The sequence below is a fragment of the Neomonachus schauinslandi genome, chromosome 12, assembly GCF_002201575.2.
Source record: "Neomonachus schauinslandi chromosome 12, ASM220157v2, whole genome shotgun sequence".
Lineage (NCBI taxonomy): Eukaryota > Metazoa > Chordata > Mammalia > Carnivora > Phocidae > Neomonachus > Neomonachus schauinslandi.
In genome coordinates this window covers 13,555,918-13,580,295 of record NC_058414.1, presented here as the reverse complement: position 1 = coordinate 13,580,295, position 24,378 = coordinate 13,555,918, and the positions used below count along the sequence as shown (strand labels likewise).

The 24,378-nt window shown below is 39.9% G+C and overlaps 1 protein-coding gene across 2 annotated transcripts in view; it reads left to right on the top strand.

Annotated features, from left to right (window-relative positions):
* Window positions 1–24,378, top strand: part of RALA (RAS like proto-oncogene A) — a 76,375-nt gene that overhangs the window by 42,911 nt on the left and 9,086 nt on the right. For both annotated transcript variants that reach the window (XM_021703642.1, XM_021703643.1), the window contains exons 2-3: window positions 17,573–17,725; window positions 19,990–20,198. In XM_021703642.1, the coding sequence (XP_021559317.1) occupies window positions 17,612–17,725; window positions 19,990–20,198 (323 nt within the window). In that variant the 5' untranslated portion in view covers window positions 17,573–17,611. The remainder of the gene's footprint in view (window positions 1–17,572; window positions 17,726–19,989; window positions 20,199–24,378) is intronic.

Below are 24,378 nucleotides of genomic sequence, written 5' to 3'. Positions count from 1 at the left end.
ATGTAATACGATACTATTGCCAGATTAGTACAGGATATGAATTAACAATTCACAAAATAACTACATGGAAAAAATATTCACACTCTTCATGTAATCAAAGATGGAAGAGAAATAACATCTTTTTCCTAATATATAAATAGCAGGTTTTTTTAAAGAATACTAATCGCTAATAGGAATATTGTGAACAATTTTACAGTCCTTTTGAAAAGGAATTGGACAATATGCCTAATAAACCTTTAAACAATCCATTCATTCATTTCTGTTTCTTAGAGTCTACCTCATGAAAAGCATTTTAAGTGTAGAAATAGATGGTCATTCATTGTTACACTGAAGAATTCTAACCGGCTATAACGTCTTCTATTACAGGACTTGGTAAGTAAACTGCTATACATCTACAGAATGACATATTAAGTAGCCATAAGAATTACAGCCATGAAGTCAACAAAACAACACTGAAAAACAAGTATGACTTGAGTGGAAAGGGATGCAGAAAGCAAACTTGTGTGTTACAACTTAACCTCTTCCCACCATGTCTCAGTACTTGATTGTGAGATCCTTGAAGTCAGGGATCCTGACTTGCTTATCTCTGTGCCCATCCGCTACTGCCCCCTGATGCCTAGCATGGTACCTGACTCTCAGTAATTATATATTGACTCAGAAGATGGGCATAGGAAAAAGAAACAGGAAGGAAATCCAAAAATAAGCCAAAAGATCAGAGAAGCCACTTTACACAGAGAGAGCTAGCTTACTAGTGAAACATGCGTTAAAAAGCAGAATTTAACATGTCTTCATGTGAACTTAGATTCCTTAAAAATATTTCATGACTATTTACTGTGAAAGTTTTTGTCAATATTTCTTCTAATATCTAGGGTTTTTTCTTCTAATATCTAGGGTGGTTTTTTTTTAAGATTGACTTATTTTATTTTAGAGAGAGCGCAGGGAGAGGGCAGAGTGGGGAGAGAGAAACTCAAGCAGACTCCATGCTGAGCGCGGAACCCAACACTGGCCCAGTCCCACAACCCCAAGATCACAACCTGAGCCAAAACCAAGAGTCGGTCGCCTAACTGACCGTACCACCCAGGCGTCCCTCTAATGTCTAGGTTTGATATAAGTCTTATTTACTTGAATGATTTTTAAGCTGGATCATTCAGACATGATTAATTCAATTCTTTTTTCTGGTTACATTTTTTAAAATAGCAAGGCTTTCATAGACAATATGAAGTTCATAAATCTATCAATAAGAGAAACTGTAACCGTATATATCTATACCTAATTTATAGCTCATACACAGTAGAACCTAAAGCAGATATAAGTTACCCAAATTATACTTTTATATTAGATCTGTTAAGCGTCCAGGCTCTGAGTATTATTTCTTTATCCAGTTTTGGAGCTGGTAAATTCAGTAAATAACACTTAATGTATTTAATTATAAGTAACATTCGCATGGTTCAAAATTCGAATGATTACTATCTGTTATGTATCCTTCCAGAGTTACCATAGCAGTACAGAAGCAAAGTGTATATTGTTTATAATTATTAATTATTTACTGTTTTCGTAAACTACATAATCTTATTTTAAAAGCATGTTTAGGGGTTCAAAGACAAGTGTTAAAATAGCTGTAAATAGTAGTTTATCAGTTTTTTACCTTTCGGGTTCTGCCCTGTTACTTATTTCTCAACATTATTGAAATCAAGTCATAAAAGGATGCCTGGGTGGCTCAGTCGGTTAAGCATCTGCCTTCAGCTCAGGTCATGATCTCAGGATCCTGGGATCGAGCCCCACATCGGGCTCCTTGCTGGGCAGGGAGTCTGCTTCTCTTTCTCCCTGCCCCTCCCCCCTACTCATGCGCTCTCCATCTCTCTCACTCTCTCTCTCTCAAATAAAATCTTAAAAAAAAAAAAAATCAAGTCATAATATGGTAACAAAACCACTGAGGCCTGGGTGAAAAAAAACACTTAGGCTATGCTTAGATTCTTGTTTTAAATTATTTTGCTCTATTAAAAGATCAGTATTGATTTCCATTATTTCCCTGCATGAACCCTTCTCACTACCTACCCTTCCCCCCCCAACAAAAGGCTGCTTATTCCTCCTCTTTTCCTTACCCATCATGTCCATTCTAGCCAGAGAGTTGGGTGATTTGGCTTGAACTTTCCCCTTTACCTCTCACATCTAACCTGTCCCCAAATTGGTTGAGTATCTCTTGAATCCATCCTCACCTTCTCCCTGGTCCACACTCAAGTCCACGTGGCCCTCTAGCCTTCCAGCCGTTCTGCCTGCCTCTGAGTCATAGTCTCAGTCTTCAGAACTCCCGGTGGGTCTCCACTGCTCTGAGGACAAAAATCTAAATTCCTGGTACATCAGGTTCTATTTCTGGCCCTTTTTACTTCTTCTGGCTTCATCTCTCACTCGTTTACCTGGTTGGCTAGTGCTTTGTCTTTTAAGTACATCAGGTTCTATTTCTGGCCCTTTTTACTTCTTCTGGCTTCATCTCTCACTCGTTTACCTGGTTGGCTAGTGCTTTGTCTTTTAAGTCCCTCACCTCATTTGTTCTAGAGAATTTTTGTTAGTTTTAACTGTGGCAAGGGCTTTACCTTTGTGCTGCTGTTAGTAATTTTGCCCTGACTGGTGGCAGAATGTATGCTGCATAGAAAGGTAGGATCTTCTAAAAAGATGCTTAAAAAGATGAATTTTTATGTTACGCATACTTACCCTATTAGACATCTTCCATATGCTGTTTTATTCATGTTAACCTTGGCTTTCCAAACAAGCCGGGACCCAAGGAGATAAAGTAATTTGAGCCTTTGTGATTTTAAGTCTGTGCTTTGATATCTGACATGTTTGGCAAATCATATAAATAAATTTTATTATTCAGACAAGGCAAAATGTTAGGCCATCTTTAAGTGGTTTCCAGCTACTGTATCTTTAAAACAGTATTACTTTCCTTAGTTCAGTCTTTATGATAATTTTGTATTCTCCTTATTCAGTGCAGCTTGAATAATTGGAAAATATTATGTTGTTATATTTTAAAAATAAAACAGTGCCTCAAAAATAAAACTTTCCGACTTTGAATGTTGCTCATATAGAGCTTGATTGTATCCTTTAAAGTGGAGGAAGACCTCCTGAGACTTTAGGGTGACAATTACTACTAATGTTATATTTCACCTGGACTTCCTTCCACCTTCTCTTTTAAATAATGACTGATTAATAAGGTTTTGTTTATAAATATTCAAAACAGTAGTTTCTTTGTCACTTAATATTTGTCAAAGATATATTGGAATTCTAAAAGTATGAAACAAAAAAATGATGAATGGGACTCTGTCAAAATTAAAAGCTGCTCCTCTTCAAAAAACGTGTAAAGAAAATGAAAAGAGGGGCACCTCGGTAGCTCAGTTGGTTAAGCGACTGCCTTCAGCTCAGGTCATGATCTCAGGGTCCTGGGATTGAGCCCCGCATCGGGCTCCCTGCTCGGCGGGAAGCCTGCTTCTCCCTCTGACCCTCCCCCTGCTTGTGTTCCCTCTCTCACTGTGTCTCTCTCTGTCTTATAAATAAAATCTTAAAAAAAAAAAAAAAGAAAATGAAAAGATAAGCCACAGACTGGGGGAAAATATTTTCTGGTAAAGGATTTTGTTCCAGAAAATGTAAAGAACTGAAAAAAACAAAAACCCAATTTTTATAAACGGGCAAAAGATTTGAACACCAAAGACATAGATGGCAGACAACCACATGAAAATATGCTTGACATGATTTGCTATTAGGAAAATGCAAATTACAACCACAGTGAAATACTACTACTCGTACTCTACTAGACTGACAGTACCAGAGAGAAAGCAGCTACAAGTCGCGTACATGTTAGTGGAAATGCAGAAGGGTACAGCCACTTGGAAAATATATTTAAACACAAATTTACCATGCAGTTTAGCAATCCCATTCCTAGGTACTTACCCAAGAGAAGTAGGAAAAATATATATATATTTATACACACACACACACACACACACAAAGACTTCTATGTGAATGTTTATAGCTTCTTCATCCTTAACATCTTTTAAATGGAAACAACCCAAATAAATGTGAATAGATAAATAAATTGTGCTATTTGCAGGCAGCTGAATACCATCCAACATTAAAAAAAGATAATATGCACTCCTGGTACATGTAACAATATAGATGTATCTCAAAAGCCATAGCTAAGTAAAAGAAACCAGGTACAAAAGGTTACATACAATATGGTCCATTTATATAACGTTCTGGAAAAGGTCGTAGGGACTGAAGTTGGATCAGCGGCTGCCAGGGGATGGGGTCATGGGGCAAGATTGACTGCAAAGGGATAAGAGGAACCTTTTGGGGGGGATGGAAATGTTATATATCTTGATTGTGGTGGTGGTTACATGACTCTATACATTTATCAAAATTCATTAAAAGGGTGATTTTATTGTATGTAAACCAAACTGCCTTTAAAGAAAAAGTTAAAGCCAGTTTTCAACATCAGAAACTATCTTCACAAATTTAAGGGTAAAGAAAATTCTAGGAGATAGATCCGATGACTCCTAAATCAGGTCCCTTGTCTTTTGAGTCAGTGGTGTTTTTTTTATTGTAAATAAATTCTTATATATTAAAAAATAATAGTCTTTTTTTATTAACAGGATTTTGTGCCTTTACCAATATATGATCTTCTTTCCCCACAACAGGATCTATCTTCATTTATTTGAATCACTCTTTATAAAGTTAGTACATTATTAAATTGTCTTCATGTGTATCTTAGACAGTTTGTGTCAGTCTTATGTACCCTTTGTGAGTGCTGTTGTAAATTCAGTCTTTTTTTCCATTATATATATATATATTTTTTTTTTTTTTAATTGTTAGACATTTGGTTGTTTCCAGTTTTTGGCTACTGTGAATAAAACTGTGAACATTCTTTTTTTTTTTTTTTTTAGATTTTATTTATTTATTTGACAGAGAGAGACACAGCGAGAGAGGGAACACAAGCAGGAGGAGTGGGAGAGGAAGAAGCAGGCTTCCCACGGAGCAGGGAGCCCAATGTGGGGCTCGATCCCAGGACCCTGGGATCATGACCTGAGCCGAAGGCAGATGCTTAAAGGCTGAGCCACCCAGGCGCCCCAAAACTATGAACATTCTTGTACAAGTCTTTTTGTGGACATACATCACTTGGGTAAAGCATAGGAGTAGAACTTTGGGTATAGGGTATGTATATGTTTAGCTTTTTGAGAAATCACCATTTTTCAGAATAATTGTACCATTTTTATACTCCCATCAGCAAGGCATAAGAGTTCTGATAGTTCATCATCCTTGCCTACATCCAATGTTGACTTTTTAATTTTAGCTATTCTAGTGGGCATGAAGTAGGATATCCTTGTGACTTTAATTTGAATTTTCCTCTAATGTTGAGCTGTTTTTAATGAACTTTTTGGCCAAAAAAATATCTTTTATGAAGTGTTTATGAAGGTCAAGTATTATGCCCAGTTTTTATTGGGTTGCTTATAATTTTTTCATTACTTTGTTGGAGTTATTTATATATTCAGGATGCAAGTCCTTTGACAGACATAATAAGTTGCGAGTATTTTCTCCCAGCCTGTGGCTTACCATTTAATTTTCTTAACAATCTCTTCTGATGAGCAGAGGATTTTAGTTTTGATAGTCCAGTTTTTCAGTTTTTTCTTTTGTACTTCATATATTTTGTGTCCTCTCTAAGAAGAAATCTTCTTCTCTCTCAGGGTCTCAAAGATATTTTCCTGTTTTCTGAAAACTTCGTATGTTCGCTTTACATTTGAGTCTATCATACATATCAAATTAATTTTTTGATATAGTGTGAGAAATGCATAGAGGTTCTTTTCTCCCAAGGTTTATACAGTTGTTCCAGGACCATTTGTTGAAGATTGTCATTTCCCCCATTTAATTGCTTTGCCCCTTCTTCCATTATACGTTCTAACTGGTTATTTGAAAAGAAATTTATTTTTTATATAACATATTTGTTAACAGAACCATTTACTCTTTGAAATCTCTTATAATAGCAATTTTTCCATTGATTCCTTTGGCCTAAGTATGAAATCATGTTCAGTTAATAATGATCATTTGCTCCTTATTTCTCTTTCTGATGTCATCAGATGCTACTTCCAGAACAATGCTAAAAGGAGTGATGATAGTGGGCATTCTTACCTTACTCCTGACAAAAACATTAGTGGAAATGCTTTTATTTTATCATGAAGCATGATGAGATTTTTAGGGTTTTGGTTTTAAGGTCGCCAGTTTCTGTATTGTGTGAGTACCAATAAATATCTATTTTGTTAAGGGTTTTTATTAGTAGTGGACTTTTGAGTTTTATCAAATATTCTAGATCTTATGAAGATACTAATATTATTTTCATCTATTAATATGAGGAATTATATTGACTTCCTAAAATATAAAGCTGTTCTTGCAATATCTGGTTGAATCCCACTTGGTCACTTTGGTTTATTCTTCTAATGTGCTGGATTCTATATGGTAACATTTTTTTATTTGGAGTTTTTACACTGTATTCACATGATAGGTTAGTTAATCTACATTTCCTCTAGTCTCTCTTTGTTAGGATTTCATCGATGTTAAGCTAGTTCTCTGAGGAGGATTTGGAAGCTTTTTCTGGAACAGTAAATAGTATTGATAATACCTGTTCTTTAAATGGCTGGAAAATTATACCAGTGATATTATTTGTGCCTGGTAATAAACCTTAATAGTCTTAAATCCCTTTCAAGAAAGAATAGTGTGTCTTATTTCCTTGGTCAAGTATACTCTAACTCTTCTAAAATTGTTAATTTTATACTAAATTCCTGGGGTTTTTTACTGAGCAGATATTCTTAATGCAGATAGTGAGTGTCATGGGTGAGTTTGCATGAAATACCTTACATTTTGAGAAAAAGTCACTAATTTGGCCTCTACCTACTTGTGATTAGTAACGGTTTGATAGGAACTGAAGTTGAGTGATCATAAACCTTTAATGCACTATTGAAATTGGAGGGAAGGTGAATGCTTCATTTAATTTCTTTAGTATGAGGAATCTCTTGTTAAGAACTTTTACAGCTAATATTTTTGTTAGACTAAAGCCTAATAGTAAGTGCCTTTATTAGGAAAGTCTAAAGACAATAATGAACTCTGGAAATATGAAGATTGTTGGGATTTTTGGTTTTGGTGGGCAGGGACTGTTTGATATCTTACTTGATAAGAGTATTCCTCATTCAGTATTGGAGAACTACATGGATCGTTTGTTAGAAAGTTTCTTAAAGTTTAAAATAGAGAATTTAGAATTTGGATTGAAGATTTGTAGTCTGAAGCACCTTGCCGTTTCTGTACGTGCTAGGCTGAGTAATGGCCCACGATATCCATGACCTAATCCCTGGAATCTGTGAATGTTACTTTCTGTGGCAAAAGGGACCTTACAGGTGTGATTAAGTTAAGGATCTTAAGATGGGATACTTATTCTGGACAATCTGGGTGGGCCTTAAATGTAATCATAAGTGTCCTTTTTAAGAGGGAGATAGAAGGGGGGTTGACTACGGTAGAGTGACCACAGAAGCAGAGATTGCAGTGATGCAGCTACGGAATTTAATTCTTTTTGCAAAGGGATTTAAAACTGTTTAGGGCCAAGGGAAGCCAGTCTCTAAAAACTGGAAAAAGCAAGGAACAGATTCTCCCCTGGAGCATCCAGAAGGAATATGCACAGCTGACACCTTGATTGAGCCTTAAGACTCATTTTGGATTTCTGGCAATCAGAAGTGTTAAGACAATAAATGTATATTATTTGAAGCCTCTATAGGTTTGTGGTGATTTGTTACAGCAACCACAGGAAACTCATACCGTGCGGCTACCTGTCCACTAAAGCTCAGAGGCAAGGCCTCGGCCTGTGGACTTCACAGTGCCTTTGTGGGTGGAGGGAGGGAAAGAAGGAAGGCAGAGAGGGAGGGAAAATCAGGGAATTCGTATTTTACACGACTATTTTGAGCATGGTTATAGGTGTCTAGTTTCTGAATGAAGCAGAGAAAAACAGTAAGATCGAAAACTTGAAGCCCACCCATAACCAAACAGGTTCTATAGTATTATTCTAGGACATCACTTTTAAAAAACTGAACAGTAAAAGGTAGAAGATAATTGAGAAACCAAATGAACCAAACCATTTGAAATTCAAGAATCCCTATCTCGTAAGTTGAGGGGGGAAAACCCTGCACACACATGGAGATGTCATATTTTAATTAAAATGTAGATTCAGTCCTTCCAATTCCTAGTTTGGATGAAAGTTCCAACGAGGTAGTTAATTGCACTTTTGCCAAGTGGATGCAAGAAATAAACAAGCTTATATTGTTAATTTTATGACTAATTTTAATTCTTTATTTAAAACAAGTTGTATATACACATGATACAAAATTCAGAATGCAAAAAAATGGTATGCAGTGAAAAGCCGTTGTCCCACTTCTATCCACCAGTGACTTCATTTCCATCCTCACTGGCAACTCTGTGTTACCATTATTTTGTATTATTCCAGATACAATAAACAAGTAAATTCCTAAATAAGAATCTTCCTCATCTGTGTATGCAGTTCATAGCATACGAGGTACATTGTTCTACATCTTGTTTTTTACACTTTAACAATATGTTGGAGCTCCCTCCATATCACTGGGTAAAGAGCATCCTTGTGTTCTGTGGTTGGGGTTATTCCCTGTATCCAGCTTACACTCCCACTGCAGCGAATGAATGTGCCCGTTTCTTTACACCAGGGATAGATAAACTGTCTGTAAAGGGCCAGAAGTAAACATTTTAGACTTGGGGGCCACGTACATTCTCTGTTGTATATTCTTGGTTTGGTTTGGTTTGGTTTGTTTACAGTCCTTCAAAAACAAAACCATTGTTAGCTCACGGGCCATCCAAAAAGCAGGCCAAGGGGCTATCGTTTGCTGACCTTTGCAAACATACTGTTATCAACCCGTTGGGCAAAACAGTGGTGTCCCAATGTAATTTTATTAGTATTTCTCTTATCAGCAAAGTTGAGCATGTTAGAGCCATTTATATTTCCTTTCCTGTGACTATTCATATCTTTTGCCCATTTTCCTATAGTTGTTGATCTTATTTATAGTAACGTTTTATATAGGGAAATTATCTCTTTTAAATGAATTGCAAATATTTTCCTCAGTTTTATCTTTATATTTTTACTTCGCTTGTAGAAGATTTTGTCATGTAGAAATCGTTTTGAGGGCGCCTGGGTGGCTCAGTTGGTTAAGCGACTGCCTTCGGCTCAGGTCATGATCCTGGAGTCCCAGGATCGAGTCCCGCATCGGGCTCCTTGCTCAGCGAGGAGTCTGCTTCTCCCTCTGACCCTCCCCCCCTCATGCTCTCTCTCTCTCTCATTCTCTCTCTCTCAAATAAATAAAATCTTTAAAAAAAAAATTGTTTTGAGTAGTAAAATTTGTCAGTTACTTGATGATGAGTGGTCTGCAGTAATTCATGCCTTTCCCATTCTGAGATTATCAAACAGTTCTTTCAGGGTTCTCCCCGCCCAGGTGCTTTTGTGATATATATTTTTTTAAGATTTATTTATTTATCAGAGAGAGAGAGAGAGAGAGAGAGAGAGAGAGAGAGAGCATGAGCGGGGGAGGGGCAGAGGGAGAGAGAATCTCAAGCAGACACCCTGTTAAGGGAGGAGCCCACCGCACAACCCTGAGATTGTGACTTTAGCCGAAATCAAGAGTCGGACGCTTAACCAACGGAGCCACCCAGGCGCCCCGGTGCTGTTGTGGTTTTATCATCTAAATCTTTGATCCACTTACAGTTTATATTGGTGTGAGGAGAATGGATCCAACTTTATTTTTTTCCAGATGGCTCACCAGTTGTCCCCATACTGTTTATTGAATTATCCTCCATGCTCCCCTTCCCCCCTCCATTTGAAATGCCATCTTTATTACGCACTAAACTATAGTATGTATTCAAATCTCTTGCTGTATATTCTGTTCCATTGATCTTTCTAGACAGGCTTTGCTTTTGAATTACAACTCCCTCACTGAATTGCTATGTGATCATATTTCATTGAGGAAATATAGATGCAGTTAAATAAAGAAATGATCAAATCTGTCTGCAACCTTCGCTTATACCCCTTTTCTTCGCTTTACCTCCCCTCCTGTTAAAAAGGAAGAGATGGCCCTCCTCCTGCGTGACCCTTCTCCATTCCTCTGGCCCACTATTAGAGGTACTTTGCCCCTGGAAGCACCCTCTCTTCTACATCATTAATTTCTCTTTTATTTACTTATTTTTGAAGTATAATTAACAGTGTTATGTTAGTTTCAGGTGTACAGTATAATGGTTCAACAATTCTATACTTTACTCAGTGCTCATCACAATAAGTGCACTCATTTTTTTTTAAGAGAGAGTATGGGGGGCTGGTGGTGAGGGGCAGAGGGAGAGAATCTTAAGCAGGCTCCACGCCCAGCACGGAGCTGGACACAGGGCTCGATCTCATGACCCTGAGATTATGACCTGAGCCAAAATCAAGAGTCAGACGCTTAACTGACTGAGCCACCCAGGTGCCTCGGTAAGTGCACTCTTAATCCCCTCTGTTTATTCACCCATCTCTCTACCCACCTCCCCTTGGGCAGCTACCAGTTTGTTCTCTGTATTTAAGAATCTGAGTTTTTGTTTGTCTCTTTTTCTTTGTCTCTTTTGTTTCCTGAATTCCATGTATGAGAGAAATTATATGGTATTTGTCTTTCTCCTTCTGATTTATTTCACTTAGCATTATACCCTCTAGGTGTTTTCGTGTTGTTGCAGATGGCAAGATCTCATTGTTTTCATGGCTGAATAATATTCCATTGTATACACAATTTAGCACATCTGCTTTATCCATTCATCTGTCAGTGAACACTTGGCTTGCTCTCATATGTTGCTTATTATATATAATGCTGCAATAAACATGGGGTGCATATCTTTTTGAATTAGTGTTTTCCTTCTCTTTGGGTAAATTCCCAATTAGTGGAATTACTGGATCATATGGTCATTCTGTTTTTAATTTTTTGAGGAACCTCCATGCTGTTTTCCACAGTGGCTATGCCAATTTGCATTCTTACCAACAATGCAATGAGGGTGCCTTTTTCTCCACATCCTCTCCAATACTTGTTTCTTATGTTTTTGCCTTTGGCCATTCTGACAGGTGTGAGGTGATACCTCAGTGTGGTTTTGATTTGCGTTTCCTTGATAACTAGTGATGATGAGCATCTTTTCATGTGTCAATTGACATCTTCGTCTGTACGTCTTTGGAAAAATGTCTGTTCGAAAAATGTCCTCTGCCCATTTTTTAATCAGATTGTTTGATTTTTTTTTGGCATTAAGTTGTATAACTTCTTTGTATGCTTTGGTTCCTAACCCCTTATTAGATATATCATTTGCAAATATCTTCTCTCATTCAGTAGATTGCATTTTGTTTTGTTGGTTTCTTTTGCTGTGCAAAAGCTTTTTATTTAGGTCAAATCCCAGTAGTTTACTTTTGCCCATGTTTCCCTTTCCTGAGGAAACACATCTAGAAAAATGTTTCTACAGATGATATGAAAGAGATGACTGCCTACGTTTTCTTCTAGGAGTTTTATAGTTTCAGGTCTCACATTTAGGTCTTTAATCCATTTGAGCGTTGTTGGTTTTTTTTTTCCCCTCATTTTGAGTTTATTTTTATGTATGGTGTAAGAGAGTGGTCCAGTTTCATTCTTTTGCATGTAGCTCTCCAGCTTTCCCAGCACTATTTGTTGAAGAGACTGTCTTTTTCCCTTTCTGTATTCTTGCCTCCTTTGTTGAAGATTAATTGGCCATATAATCATGGGTTTTTTCCTGAACTGTCTATTCTGTTCCATCTATCTGTCTGTTTTTGTGCCATACTGTTTTGATTACTACACCTTTGTAGTAAATCTTGAAATATCCAGCTTTGTTCTTTCTCAAGACTCCTCTGGCTACTCAGGGTTTTTTGTGGTTCCATGCAAATTTTAGTATTATTTGTTCTACTTCTGTGAAAAATGTTGGTATTTTTATAGAGATGGTATTAAATCTGTAAATTGTTTTGGGTAGTATGGACATTTTAATAATATTGGCTCTCCTAGTCCATAAGCACAGAATATCTTTCCATTTGTGTCATCTTCAATTTCTCTCTCATCAGTGTTTCATAGTTTTCAGAGTACAGGTCTTTCACCTCTTTGGTTAAGTTTATTCCTAGATATTTGTTTGTTCTTGGTGCAACTGTAAATGGGATTGTTCTCTTAATTTTTCTTTCTGCTACTTCAGCATTAGTGTATAGAAATGCAACACATTTCTGTATATTAATTTTGTATCCTGCACCTTTACTAAATTCATTTATCAGTTCTAGTAGTTTTTTGTTGGTCTGCAGGATTTTCTCTATATCGCATCATGTCATCTGCAAATAGTGAAAGTTTTACTTCTTCCTTACTAATTTGGGTGCCTTTTTTCTTGTCTGATTGTTGTGGCTAGGATTTCTAGTACTATGTTGAATAAAAGTGGTGAGTGGACATCCTTGATCTTAGAGGAAAAGCTCTCAGTTTTTCACCATTAAATATGATGTTAGCCGTGGGTTTTTCATGTGGCCTTTATTATGTTGACATATGTTCCCTCTAAACCTACTTTGTTGAAAATTTTTATCATGAATGGATATTGTACTTTGTCAAATGTTTTTTCCTGCATCTATTGAGATGACCATCTGGTTTTTATCCTTTCACTTGTTAATGTGTTTCTACCTCTTTTAGATGATTGTCATATGAACATCCATTAATAATGTTTTAAAAGCAACCAAACAATAAATTTGTCCATCTATGGCCTCATTTCTTCATCTTCAGAGTAAAAGTGCACTTCTGTACCTCCTGTTTTCTTTTCAACCAACGCCATCCGGGCTATGGTTCCTACCACATTGGTGAAATGACTCCTCCCGAGGTCATTAGCAACCTTCATCTTGCCAAATCTGGTACTCTTATCTTATATATCTTACATATCTTGCGGTAAATCTCTTATCTAGTCATATCTCAGCTCAGTCTCCCAGCAGGATTTGACATTTAACCACCTTCTGACTATACAGTCACTGGATTTTCTCCTGAGTGGCCACTTCTGAATGAGACTGCTGGGTTGTCTTAGGAATCTCTCCTCTGCTGCCTTTTCCTGTCTGTCTTCATCTTATCCCCAAGTGAGTTCATTCAGATTTGTGACTTTAAATACATCTGTAAACTGGTGCGCCTGGGTGGCTCAGTTGGTTAAGCATCCGACTCTTGGTTTCAGCTCAGGTCATGATCTCAGGGTGGTGAGATCAAGCCCCACGTCAGGCTGCGCACTCAGTGGGGAGTCTGCTTGAGATTCTGCCTCTCCCTGTGCCTCCCCCACTCATGCGTGTGCATGCTTTCTCTCTCAAATAAATAAATAAATAAATAAATAAATAAATAAAATCTTTAAATACATCTGTAAACTAACCTTCAAATTCTTATGTCCATCTCTACCCTCACTCCTGAATTCCAGACTAGAACGTCCAGTTTCCTTTTCAATTCCCAGCTGGAGCAGAGCTTAGGATTTCTTTTGCAGACCTATTCCTTCCTGTCTTTTTCCATGTTCGGTAATGGCACCACCACACGTTCAGTATTTTTAGAAGATACTCTTGTTCCCCCTGCCCCCCCACCATCTCCCCCATGTCAGCTGTTTCTCCAGAAGTACGCCAGGTAGCATAGCAGTTGGGAGAGCCAGGCTGCCTCAGTTTGAGTCCTTACTTGGCCTTGAGTGAGTCAACTTCTGTGATCCTCAGCTTTCAAATGAAATTAAGATAGTACATCTCACAGGACTGTTCATTCATAACATGTGGTACCCAACAGAATTGATATGTGTAAGGTGCTCTGAGCAGTGCCTGGCACTAGTGAGTGCTCAGTAAAGGTTTGTCGGTGTTGTCCCCAGTATAGATAGTATTGTTATGCAAGTACTAGTTATGGGGGCCTAGTAGTATTACCATTTGGGCTGCAGCTGCCGTAGGCCAAGCATCTGCCCTCTCTTAAGTGGACTGTGAGACAGCCTCCTGGGCCCTCCGCTCTTGCACCTCTCCCAGCCACTCTCCACACACCAGCCAGGCTAGTCTTCTTAAAGGTATAAGTGCAATTATGTCACTATCTTGCTTAAAAACTCTCCAGGAGCTTCCCTTACAATTAAAATTAAACTCTGACACCTTTCCATGGCCTGCAAGGCTTTTTGTCAGTTGGCCTCTTCTACCTCTCAGTCTCACCTCCTGTTACTCTCCCCACTGTTACTCCGAAGGCTCCATCCACTCAGGACTTCGGCTTGGTCCCTAAAACATGCCAGACTCTCCCATTTTAGGTCTTTGCACTTGCCATTCATCTGGAATGCGCTTCCCTCAGAGCTGCCTGGTTCTCTCATAAAATTCAGGTCTCAACTCAAATGCTACCTCTTCAAAGGAGTCATCCTTGACCATCCTGGTTAAACTAGCCTGTCCCCCTACTCTTCAGCCTCGTGCCCCTCATCATCTTTATTGAACTCAGTGCTGTGGAATTTTCTTATTTATGTATGTGTTTGTTTTAAGTTCTAGGTAAGAAGGGGCTTCGGCTTATTTACCATCAAAACAACATCTAGACTAGGAATTGGGAGCTAAATGCCAAGTTTTTGAACTGGGAAGAGAGAAGTGTCTCCTCGGTGGAAGCTTCTTGTCCTACATAGCCTCTTGAACGTATGGGATATGCAGCTCATAGTTATTAGGGACCGATTGCACTTTGGAAAAATACCTTTGGGAATCTGCCTTTTTTATATCTAAATCACAATATTTTACAATATTTAAATACCTTATATATTTAAATATGTATATGAAATAAATATGTAAATTTTGAATTATATATTACAAATATTTAAATAGTATTTTAAATTGTTCTGGAAAGAAAAGTGTTCTAACCTAGTTGCTATTGCTGCTAAATGTTTTGCTTTCAAAACACACACACACACAGCTCTTAGAGTATACTTACTGTTTTAAAAACAAGACAGTAGTTACATAGTCATGAAGTGATTACAGCTACCAGCAAGTAAGGATCATAATGGTGAGAAGTCATTTCCTGATTCACGTAGGGACACCAGCAACATCATGTTCCATAAACTGCTTAGGCTGGGAAGACTTCAGGGCTTTTAGTTCCTTATCTGAAATAATGCTGTTATTTTTCACTATTTCTGAGCAGTGACAGTCATTCATAATCTAATGATTGGTCCCAGGAAAAAGGGGGGGACTCAATTCTTGTGGTTGAGTTGATCAAATTGCTGGCCTCCGAGTACAGATTCCTTACTGGATGCTTCACAGTGCAGGCTGCTTCTGCTAAAATGGTTGTGAGACACGATAAGAATGGGGCCAGCAGTGGCATAGATAGCATCAGCTCAGGTTATGCTCCGTACAGATTGAAAGGACCCTCAAAGTATAACATGTTCGTGCTGTTAAATGGATAGTAAGATTATGGGTGGTTGTGTTTTTTTTCCTTAAGACTTTTCTGTTTGAGGGGGCGCCTGGGTGGCTCAGTGGGTTAAGTGTGGGACTCTTGGTTTCAGCTCAGGTCATGACCTCATGGGTTCTGAGATCGAGCCCCTTGTGGGGCTCTGTGCTCAGCAGGGTGTCTGCTTGAAGATTCTCTCCTTCTGCCCCTCCCCCAACTCACACATACGCGCTCTCTCTTTCTTTCTCCCTCTTTCTCTGTACAATAAATAAATAAATCTGTTAAAAAAAAAAAAAGACTTTTCTGTTTGGGCAAATAGTCATATGGGTGTGATCTCTGGGCGCAGCCTGAGAATTGCCCAGCTCTTGAGTGCCTGTAAGCCAGTGTGTGAGGCACAGACCCACAGTGGACTGTCCTTGCCCAGACTTGTGATCGGATCTCTAGTAGCAATGGCCACTTTATACCAGTACAGTCTAAATCACTCCCCAAGGCTGTCAGACTGAGAACATTTGTTCATTCAGGATGTTTGTACTGAATGGCTGATTTCGCCGAGCCATGTTAGTCACGTTGAGCGTAAAGTAAAGCAGGTAGGCATGGCTCCCTGCACTCGAGTTGTTTCTGGTGTATTAGGGAAGAAGACCCGGAAGAAGCAACTAACACATTCAAGCAGTTTCAACCTGTAATAATGGTTATGAGGGAAAGTATCATCAGATGTTGTATGAGAGCACAGGGCAGGGGAGAGCCTAACTAATTGAGGTTGAGAGTTTCAGGTAAGTCTTGAGACCCCAAAACTGAGAAGTCTTAGCCAAATAGAATATAAGTATGCCAGATGCAGGCTACTGCATGGTGAGGGCCAAGAGGCACCGAAGAGTACCTGCAGAACTGAAGGAGGCCAGTGGGAGACTGATGCAGCTGAGCTGGGAGACGGGACGGGGAGGTAGGCAGGAGGAGGTGTGGTCCTGTGAGCTGCAATTTGGGAAAGCCATACTGCCGACCAGAACCAGTCAGAGGATGCTGAGAAGGAAGGCTGCTGCCAGCCCCTTGAACCTCGAATAACAAAAGGCTTCTAGCTTGGGCTCCACATGCTGCTGGTTGTGACCTCACAGCCTCTTTTTCTAAGGCCAGGTACTGGGTGCCATAGTGTGGAGCAGCGCTCCAGCTTCTGGAGGAACCTGGTCTTCGCACCCTGAGCACATACAAGTAGTACGCAAGTGCATGCTCTGAATAGAGTGAGGGCACACTGCATCCAGCCATTTAAGTTAGATTGGCCATCTACTCCATGATGCCCCTTGGGAGGTGTGATATACAGTATTGGATTCTATCTATAATTCTGCTGCCAAGTTACCAGGATGAGATTTCTTCATTTATAAACTGACAGTGAGTAAACCTTTCAGTCGGCAACCTCTTTTTTTTTTTTTTTCCGTTGCGGGGCTGGGGCACGGGTCAGTTGTTTCTTACTAGAATTAGAAGAAACATCTCTTTAATTATTGCCAATAAAGGTTAATACGAAAACAAAGTGGGGCGCCTGGGTGGCTCAGTCGTTAAGCGTCTGCCTTCGGCTCAGGTCATGATCCCAGCGTCCGGGGATCGAGCCCCACGTCGGGCTCTCTGCTCCATGGGAAGCCTGCTTCTCCCTCTCCCATTCCCCATGCTTGTGTTCCCTCTCTCGCTGTTTCTCTGTCAAATAAATAAATAAAATCTTTAAAAAAAAAAAAAGAAAACAAAGTGATTGTTTAGCCCATTTTCATAATCTGTGTGATTATATTCTAATACCTGTAACACTCCATTATTGTCAGGATGTAGTTGCACTGGGAAATTTTTACTTTGGGTCACAGCTCATTACTGAAAATGAGCTGTTCTAGGAGAAATGCCTGCCCTTGATTCATATACTTGTATTGTCATGGTCTTCTCTGATAAGTGGTTCTTCCTCTAAATGAGCATACTTCATTTGCCATCTGTTGAAAATCACCACAGTGATTTCATGAAAATGAAAACTAGTATCTTGAAGCCCAAGGACACCGTATCTTTTTCCTACACTTGGAATTCTGAAGAAGAATGTACTGAGCATTACTTATTTTTTCATTCTTCGTTTTTAGATTCTTCTTACTCCTTTGCTGCAAACTCTGTGACACAAGATGGCTGCAAACAAGCCCAAGGGTCAGAATTCTTTGGCCCTACACAAAGTCATCATGGTCGGCAGTGGTGGTGTGGGCAAGTCCGCTTTGACCCTACAGTTCATGTATGATGAGGTGAGTGCCCATTTTTAATGAATAGCTAAGTTTGGGCTTTCAGAGAGGATTTCTGTGGCTTCGTTTTGGTGCTGTTTTAGATGTATTCCTGAATCGTTGAAAGCTACTGTAATCGTTTTTTCCCATTTTTAAATTCAGAGCCAACGTTTGTACACATCTTGATTTAACAAGTCAATAACTTAAGATCCTTAAAAACTTTATACTTTAAAAACAAAACGAACCTGGAAACAGTACCTACTTAAAGCAATCTAACTTTGGCTTTTTCGTTTTAAGTGTTTAATGGAGGTTCCCACCTTGAATTAATAGATCCGGTAGATACAGTACGTAATTGAGACTTGAAGTTGACATAATAAGGTGTCCTGTGATAATAATAAAAAAATAAAATAATTTAAAAATAGTGAAAAAATCTGTTGTAGTATTTGGCATGGCGCTACACTCACCATTAGACAGGTAAAGGCTGTGTCCCTAAAACATAATTACGAGAAGGCTACAGATTTGTGTGCCTGTATTTATATCAGACTTTACTGCCCCAGAGTTAAGATCTCAGCCCATATACAGCAATATATTCTTTCCCCAGAAGACTCTTACCAAGCCTAAATGATTTAAGAGTTGATAATCCAGCTTAAGCATTTATCCTCAACTCTTCCTTCCAGTAGAAGCAAGATTTTATGATTACTCTTTCTTACTTAATCCTCATAACAATCCTGGTATGGTAGCATCCCCATTTTACAAATGAGAAAACAGAACCTCAGAGAGGTTTCTCAACCTGTCCAAGAGGAGTGTGATCGCCAATGAGTAAAGGAGCGTGAAGCCTGGTCTCCTAACGACAAATCCTGCAGACCCTTACCACCCGATTGCCTGCTCATCAGCATTTCTGTCACACGCGCAAATGGCTTAAATCCAGCCAGTTGTCTCGCTGACTGGGGACTATAGCAAAAAAATTGGAAACAGAAGAGATTGAAATGGTTCTTTAAATGAACTTGCTGATTTATCTGTTCAATCTGTTTTCCATACTATGCATTTTAATAGCTAGTCTTTCAAACTAATCGCTAAATCCGGCCCCTTCTTAACAATAAGGAGGAGGTCAAAAGTAATACTATTCACATACCTGACATTTGATGAATGGTTAAGCTTTCACTTAGTATTCATCAATATTAATATTCACAGTAGTATCTGATGTGATATCTGAATATTTTTATTTTTTAAATCTTCATAAATATTTAATACTTATAAAAATAAGCATGGAAATATGGCAGAATGTTCTGTAGCCTTTATAGTTAAAAATATACTGTGTTCATTTTTTAAATAATTATATATTGAGTATCCTCCATGTTCTAAGCTGTTCTAAGCTCTGGGAGCTACAGTGATGAGTAGAATAGTCAAGGTCCCTACTCCCAGGGGTTATATTCTCATAGAGGGATATAGACATGAGCAAATAAATAAAGTATCAGGTAATGAAAATATTTTTAGGAACTAATTAAAAAAAACCTGCAAAAGTATGTATATCTACATACACCCATGCTAACAGTGATACACTGATCAAAAATACCAAGATGAGATTTACAGAGTTGAAGATAGATGTGGGAATGTAAAGTTGTTTAATTGTATTATTTAAAAAGGCAGACATTTAGAGAGAGATCTCAAAGTTCGTGATTTGCTGTTCTGCTGAGTAGTATAAGCCACTTTATTGACTTGGTTCATTTTAGAAAAGATTTCACAGCAACTTTTTTTTTTTTTTTAAGATTTTATTTATTTGACAGAGAGATAGAGAGCACAAGTAGGCAGAGAGAGAGGGAGAAGCAGACTCTCCACTGAGCAGGGAGCCTGACGCGGGGCTCCATCCCAGGACCCCGGGATCATGACCTGAGCCGAAGGCAGCCGCTTAACTGACTGAGCCACCCAGGCGCCCCTCACAGCAACTTTCAATGCTTACCTCAATACTGACTCACTTTCAAGTTATTTCCACAATTCTGGCATGAAAATTTATATTTAGAGTCACATTGAAAGGTGTTTTTATATATTTGATTAAGTAGATGTATAATCATTTTTGCAGGAAGAAAAAGGCACAGTTTTCAAGCTGTAAACCATCTAAACTTAATTATTCATCCCTTGCTTTTTGCAAAAGTAGAAGCCACCGAATTACCTAAAATGAAAATGTAAATTAATGTTGTGTTTACCACTGGGGAACACGGAAGGAAGAGTGCATGGGAGCTCTCTGTACTGTTTTGGCAACTTCCTGTGAATCTGTACTTCATCTTTTCCAGTTTGTGGAGGACTATGAGCCTACCAAAGCAGACAGCTATCGGAAGAAGGTAGTGCTGGATGGGGAGGAAGTGCAGATCGATATCTTGGATACAGCTGGGCAGGAGGATTATGCCGCAATTAGAGACAACTACTTTCGGAGCGGGGAGGGTTTCCTCTGTGTCTTCTCTATCACAGAAATGGAATCCTTTGCAGCCACGGCCGACTTCAGGTATGGTGGGGACCAAGGCCTTTGCACTGACATCCCGCACAGCGATGTCTTCCCCCGAAACAAGCGGACAGCTGGAGCTGGCTCCTCATTAGTCTTTCACTCTGTGTGTAATTGTGTTTATTCCCACTGTGACAGCCTCAATACCCGCTACTCAAGTGTTTCTCTTTGGAGTATACTCCTACTGCTGCCGTAATACTTGACACTTGGCTCACCTCGTGGAGCTCTGCCCCAGATTTTAGATCTGTCTCTGTGAGTCACTGGTGTTACGGCGCCTCCGTGAGGCTCCGCAGGCACGTCGCCCTCCCCCCATGACACACATGCCTGGCAGCACACGCTGATTGTTTTAATAGAAATAATAACACTTTAGATTGGCACACAAGGTTCTGTTATCTGTTTCTTATATCTTATGTACTATTTGCTTCATCAAAATCTGACATCCATTTGGTTTGCAGGGGGGTGGTTGGTGAGGGGGAGAGAGGTTCTAAGAGAGATACGGCATAAATAAGTTCTTGAGTAGTCTCAGATACTACATGCATAATCAAAAGTATTCTTTTTTTTTAAGATTTTATTTATTTATTTGACAGAGAGAGATAGCGAGAGCAGGAACACAAGCAGGGGGAGTGGGAGAGGGAGAAGCAGGCTCCCCACTGAGCAGGGAGCCCAATGCGGGGCTCGATCCCAGGACCCTAGGATCATGACCCAGGCCAAAGGCAGACGCCCAACGACTGAGCCATCCAGGCACCCAAAAGTATTCTTTAAAAATATATATATTTTATTTATTTATTTTAGAGAGAGAGTGTGAGCGGGGAGAGGAAGAAAGAGAATCCCAAGCAGACTCCGCACTGAGCACGGAGCCAGATGCGGGGTTCGATCGCACTGGGGTCACGACCTGAGCTGAAACCAACAGTCAGACACTCAACCCACTGAGCCACCCAGGCACCCCCAAAAGTATTCTTTAATTACATTTGTTTATTTTTGTGTTGCAAATTTGCCTTGGTATGAGGGATGCAAAAGAAACATGTCGTGTATCCTCTATTTTCAAGATTCACACAGCCTAGTTGAAAAAGGCATGAAACCAAGAGCAAGGTAGTGACAAAGTAGGAGAAATGGGCAGTGATCATTGCCGGGATCCCGGAGAGGAGAGAAGCTGAGAGGCCTTCATGAGATAGGTGAGCCTGGATAAGAAGGATTTCCACTGATGAGGAAAGAGGTTTTCCGGTGGTTGAGCAAAAACTGAACCTGGGCTTATATAAAGCTTCCTTTTCATGTCCACTTGAAAGTCTCAAGAACTTAAAGGAATTTAAGAGAGCATTCTTTGCAAAAAAAAAATGTCATTGAGAAACTTTCAAAATGCAGATTTATGGGGCACCTGGGTGGCTCAGTCAGTTAAGCGTCTGCCTTCAGCTCAGGCCGTGACCGCAGGGTCCTGGGATCGAGCCCCGCGACAGGCTCCCTGCTCAGCAGGGGTTCTGCCTCTCCCTCTGCCCCTCCCCCTGCTCCTGCTCACTCTTTCTCTCAAATAAATAAGTAAATGAAATGCAGATTTATTTGTAAAATTAACTTTATTGGTTTCTCTAAGGAAGGAGTTTTATATGTGATAAAGTGCAAAGGGTGCAGGCCCTGGGAACTTATAATCTTGGGTGGCATGTTGCAAGTTATATAAATGTCAGTGCTCATTCACTCATTCAGCAAATATTTGAGTGCTTGTTCTATAGCAAGTCCTGTTCTAGGTAAGGGGATAAATGTTGTCACCAGAGTTTGCCAAAGCCAAAGTGGTATCTCAGGGGAATAAAGTATTTTTACGCCAGGAGTGAGAATCTTGGGCTACTGCTGTGACAGAGAAGAAGTGAATCATTCATTGCTCTTCTGTTGTACCTCCGTACCTCCGACGTGTTGCCTTCCCATAAATAAAAATAGTCCCAGTGACTCAGCGGCAACAGGAAAGCATTTTTGAGGCCATCTGAATGGTTACGCTCCACGTGGTCCAACCCACAGTGGCAGCTCCTCTCTGGAGCCTTCCTGGGCCTCCCGTCTCCAGGGCAGAGCCCACCGTTTCCTCATCTGCACACACAGTGTGCTTGCAACAGCACCTCCGGCACACTTACCACACTCCAGAATCTGCTTGGTTTGCATGTGTTTTCCCTGACGAGGGGAGAACTCTTGAGAGCAGGACCCACTCGTTAACCCATCTGAGTATCCCTAGTACCCATATTTGGCCCGGTCCCTGGCATGTATCATACAGGGCATGCTTAGTAAACAAACGTTTAATAGAAGTGTTAGAAAACGCTCGTTTTGGGCGCCTGGGTGGCTCAGTCGGTTAAGCGACTGCCTTCGGCTCAGGTCATGATCCTGGAGTCCCGGGATCGAGTCCCGCATCGGGCTCCCAGCTCAGCGGGGAGTCTGCTTCTCCCTCTGACCCTCCTCCCTCTCATGCTCTCTGTCTCTCATTCTCTCTCTCTCAAATAAATAAATTTAAAAAATCTAAAAAAGAAAACACTCGTGTTTTTTTTGGTTCTCACTTTTCTTATGTCAAAAAGAAATTGGACCAGTTTGCGAAGGTACTTTCCTGTTCTAAATTCTGTAACAGCCTCTAACACTCTATTTAAAGGGGGCGTCACATTAAATAAAATGTGTATGAAGATTGTAGACACAGCATTGCCTTTCTCTGACATCCAGGAAAGTAGCTTATTCAAACCAACTAATTAACTCTCATGAATATTGTCCTCTCACCCCTGAACCCAGTAAGTCCAGGCTTTCCATGGCCTCGCCTCGTTTCTGATAGCATTCATTAATGCTATCACTGCATTTTCAGTATTGGTCTTCCTGAAGCACCTGACTCAGAGTAGCTTAGTAGGTGTTTTATTAAGAAACTAATGACTGTATATACATATGACCAGAAGTACCAGAGTCACAAAAACCAGAGTCAGTCTCTGGTGGTTAGTGAGATCAAGTGGTAAGCCCGTTGTTGTTAACATCTTAGTTGAGGCTGTTGATCCCAAAGGAAACTGGTTAAGAAGGCACCAGCACATTTGTTGTTACCGGCACTGGAAAAAGATAATGACTGGCCCATATTCCCTTCACAAGCACATCAGAAATGTAACAGTAGTAATGGTGAGTGTTGACATGCTCTTTGCAAGAGGTCATGTGCATGGTGGGAAACATCACAGCCCTCCAGTCCTGTACAGCTCAGCACGTGTCTCCCAGTTACTGTGCCCCACTGACCTTGTTCCTTCCTAAAAGGGAAGGGAGAGAGGGAGAGAGAGAATCAGCGAAAGATGGAGGTGACTGTGTGGTCCATAATCTATTCCTGCTAGAAATCTGGGAATTCGGGTGCAGAGAACTGCCGGCAAACACTGAGTCTGTTAGAATGTTTACGACAACATCGGTCATCAGGTGAATGAATACTAAACATAACCCTGCCTGATACTCACACACTGCTCACCACACACCAGGCACTGCTCTGAGCATGAACAAGGTGCTAGGGAATTTCACAGATTCTAAGACACACATTTTTTGCATTTTATCATCTCTTAAAATCAGGGCTGTGTCTTGTAGTGGGACATCTTACACTTGTAACTGGCAGCGGTTTTTCTCGGTGGTGCATGACATAATGCGTGCAGTGAGCAGCACTGAAAGCCCGTGGCCCACTGGGGATGCTCAGTAAATTGCTGGCGGTGATGGAGGTGGCAGTGGTATTTAGGCGACGCTGTCTAAGAAGCACAAAATAGACAAATCTGAGATTAAGCCTGGGTGAAGATCCATATTCCATCTCAAACATCACGATAGATCCCTGCAAAATCAGTGTCCTCTGCTGACCTGTCATTCTAATCACCCCTTTAATTTTCTCATTTTCTCTTAGTCTAAAATATTGTTTCTGTAGTTTCAGCATCTCTTCATTTCAAAGGAGAGGCATTGGTAAGGTAGAGAATGTTGATTTTAGAAGAAAACCTCTTTCTCCAGTAGAGTACTGGTAATCGTTAAGAACAGCTAACATGTGTTGAGCATTTACTCTGTGCCAGGCTCAGTTCTAAGCACTTTACATTTCATCCTGCTGGCAACCAGATAAGGAAGGTTCTGTTGTTAGCCCCATTTTATACACGAGGAGACCGAGGCAAAGTACTTTGCTCAGAGTCACGGTTGACTAGGAGGGACAGAGAGCCATGATACCTTTAAAACTGCT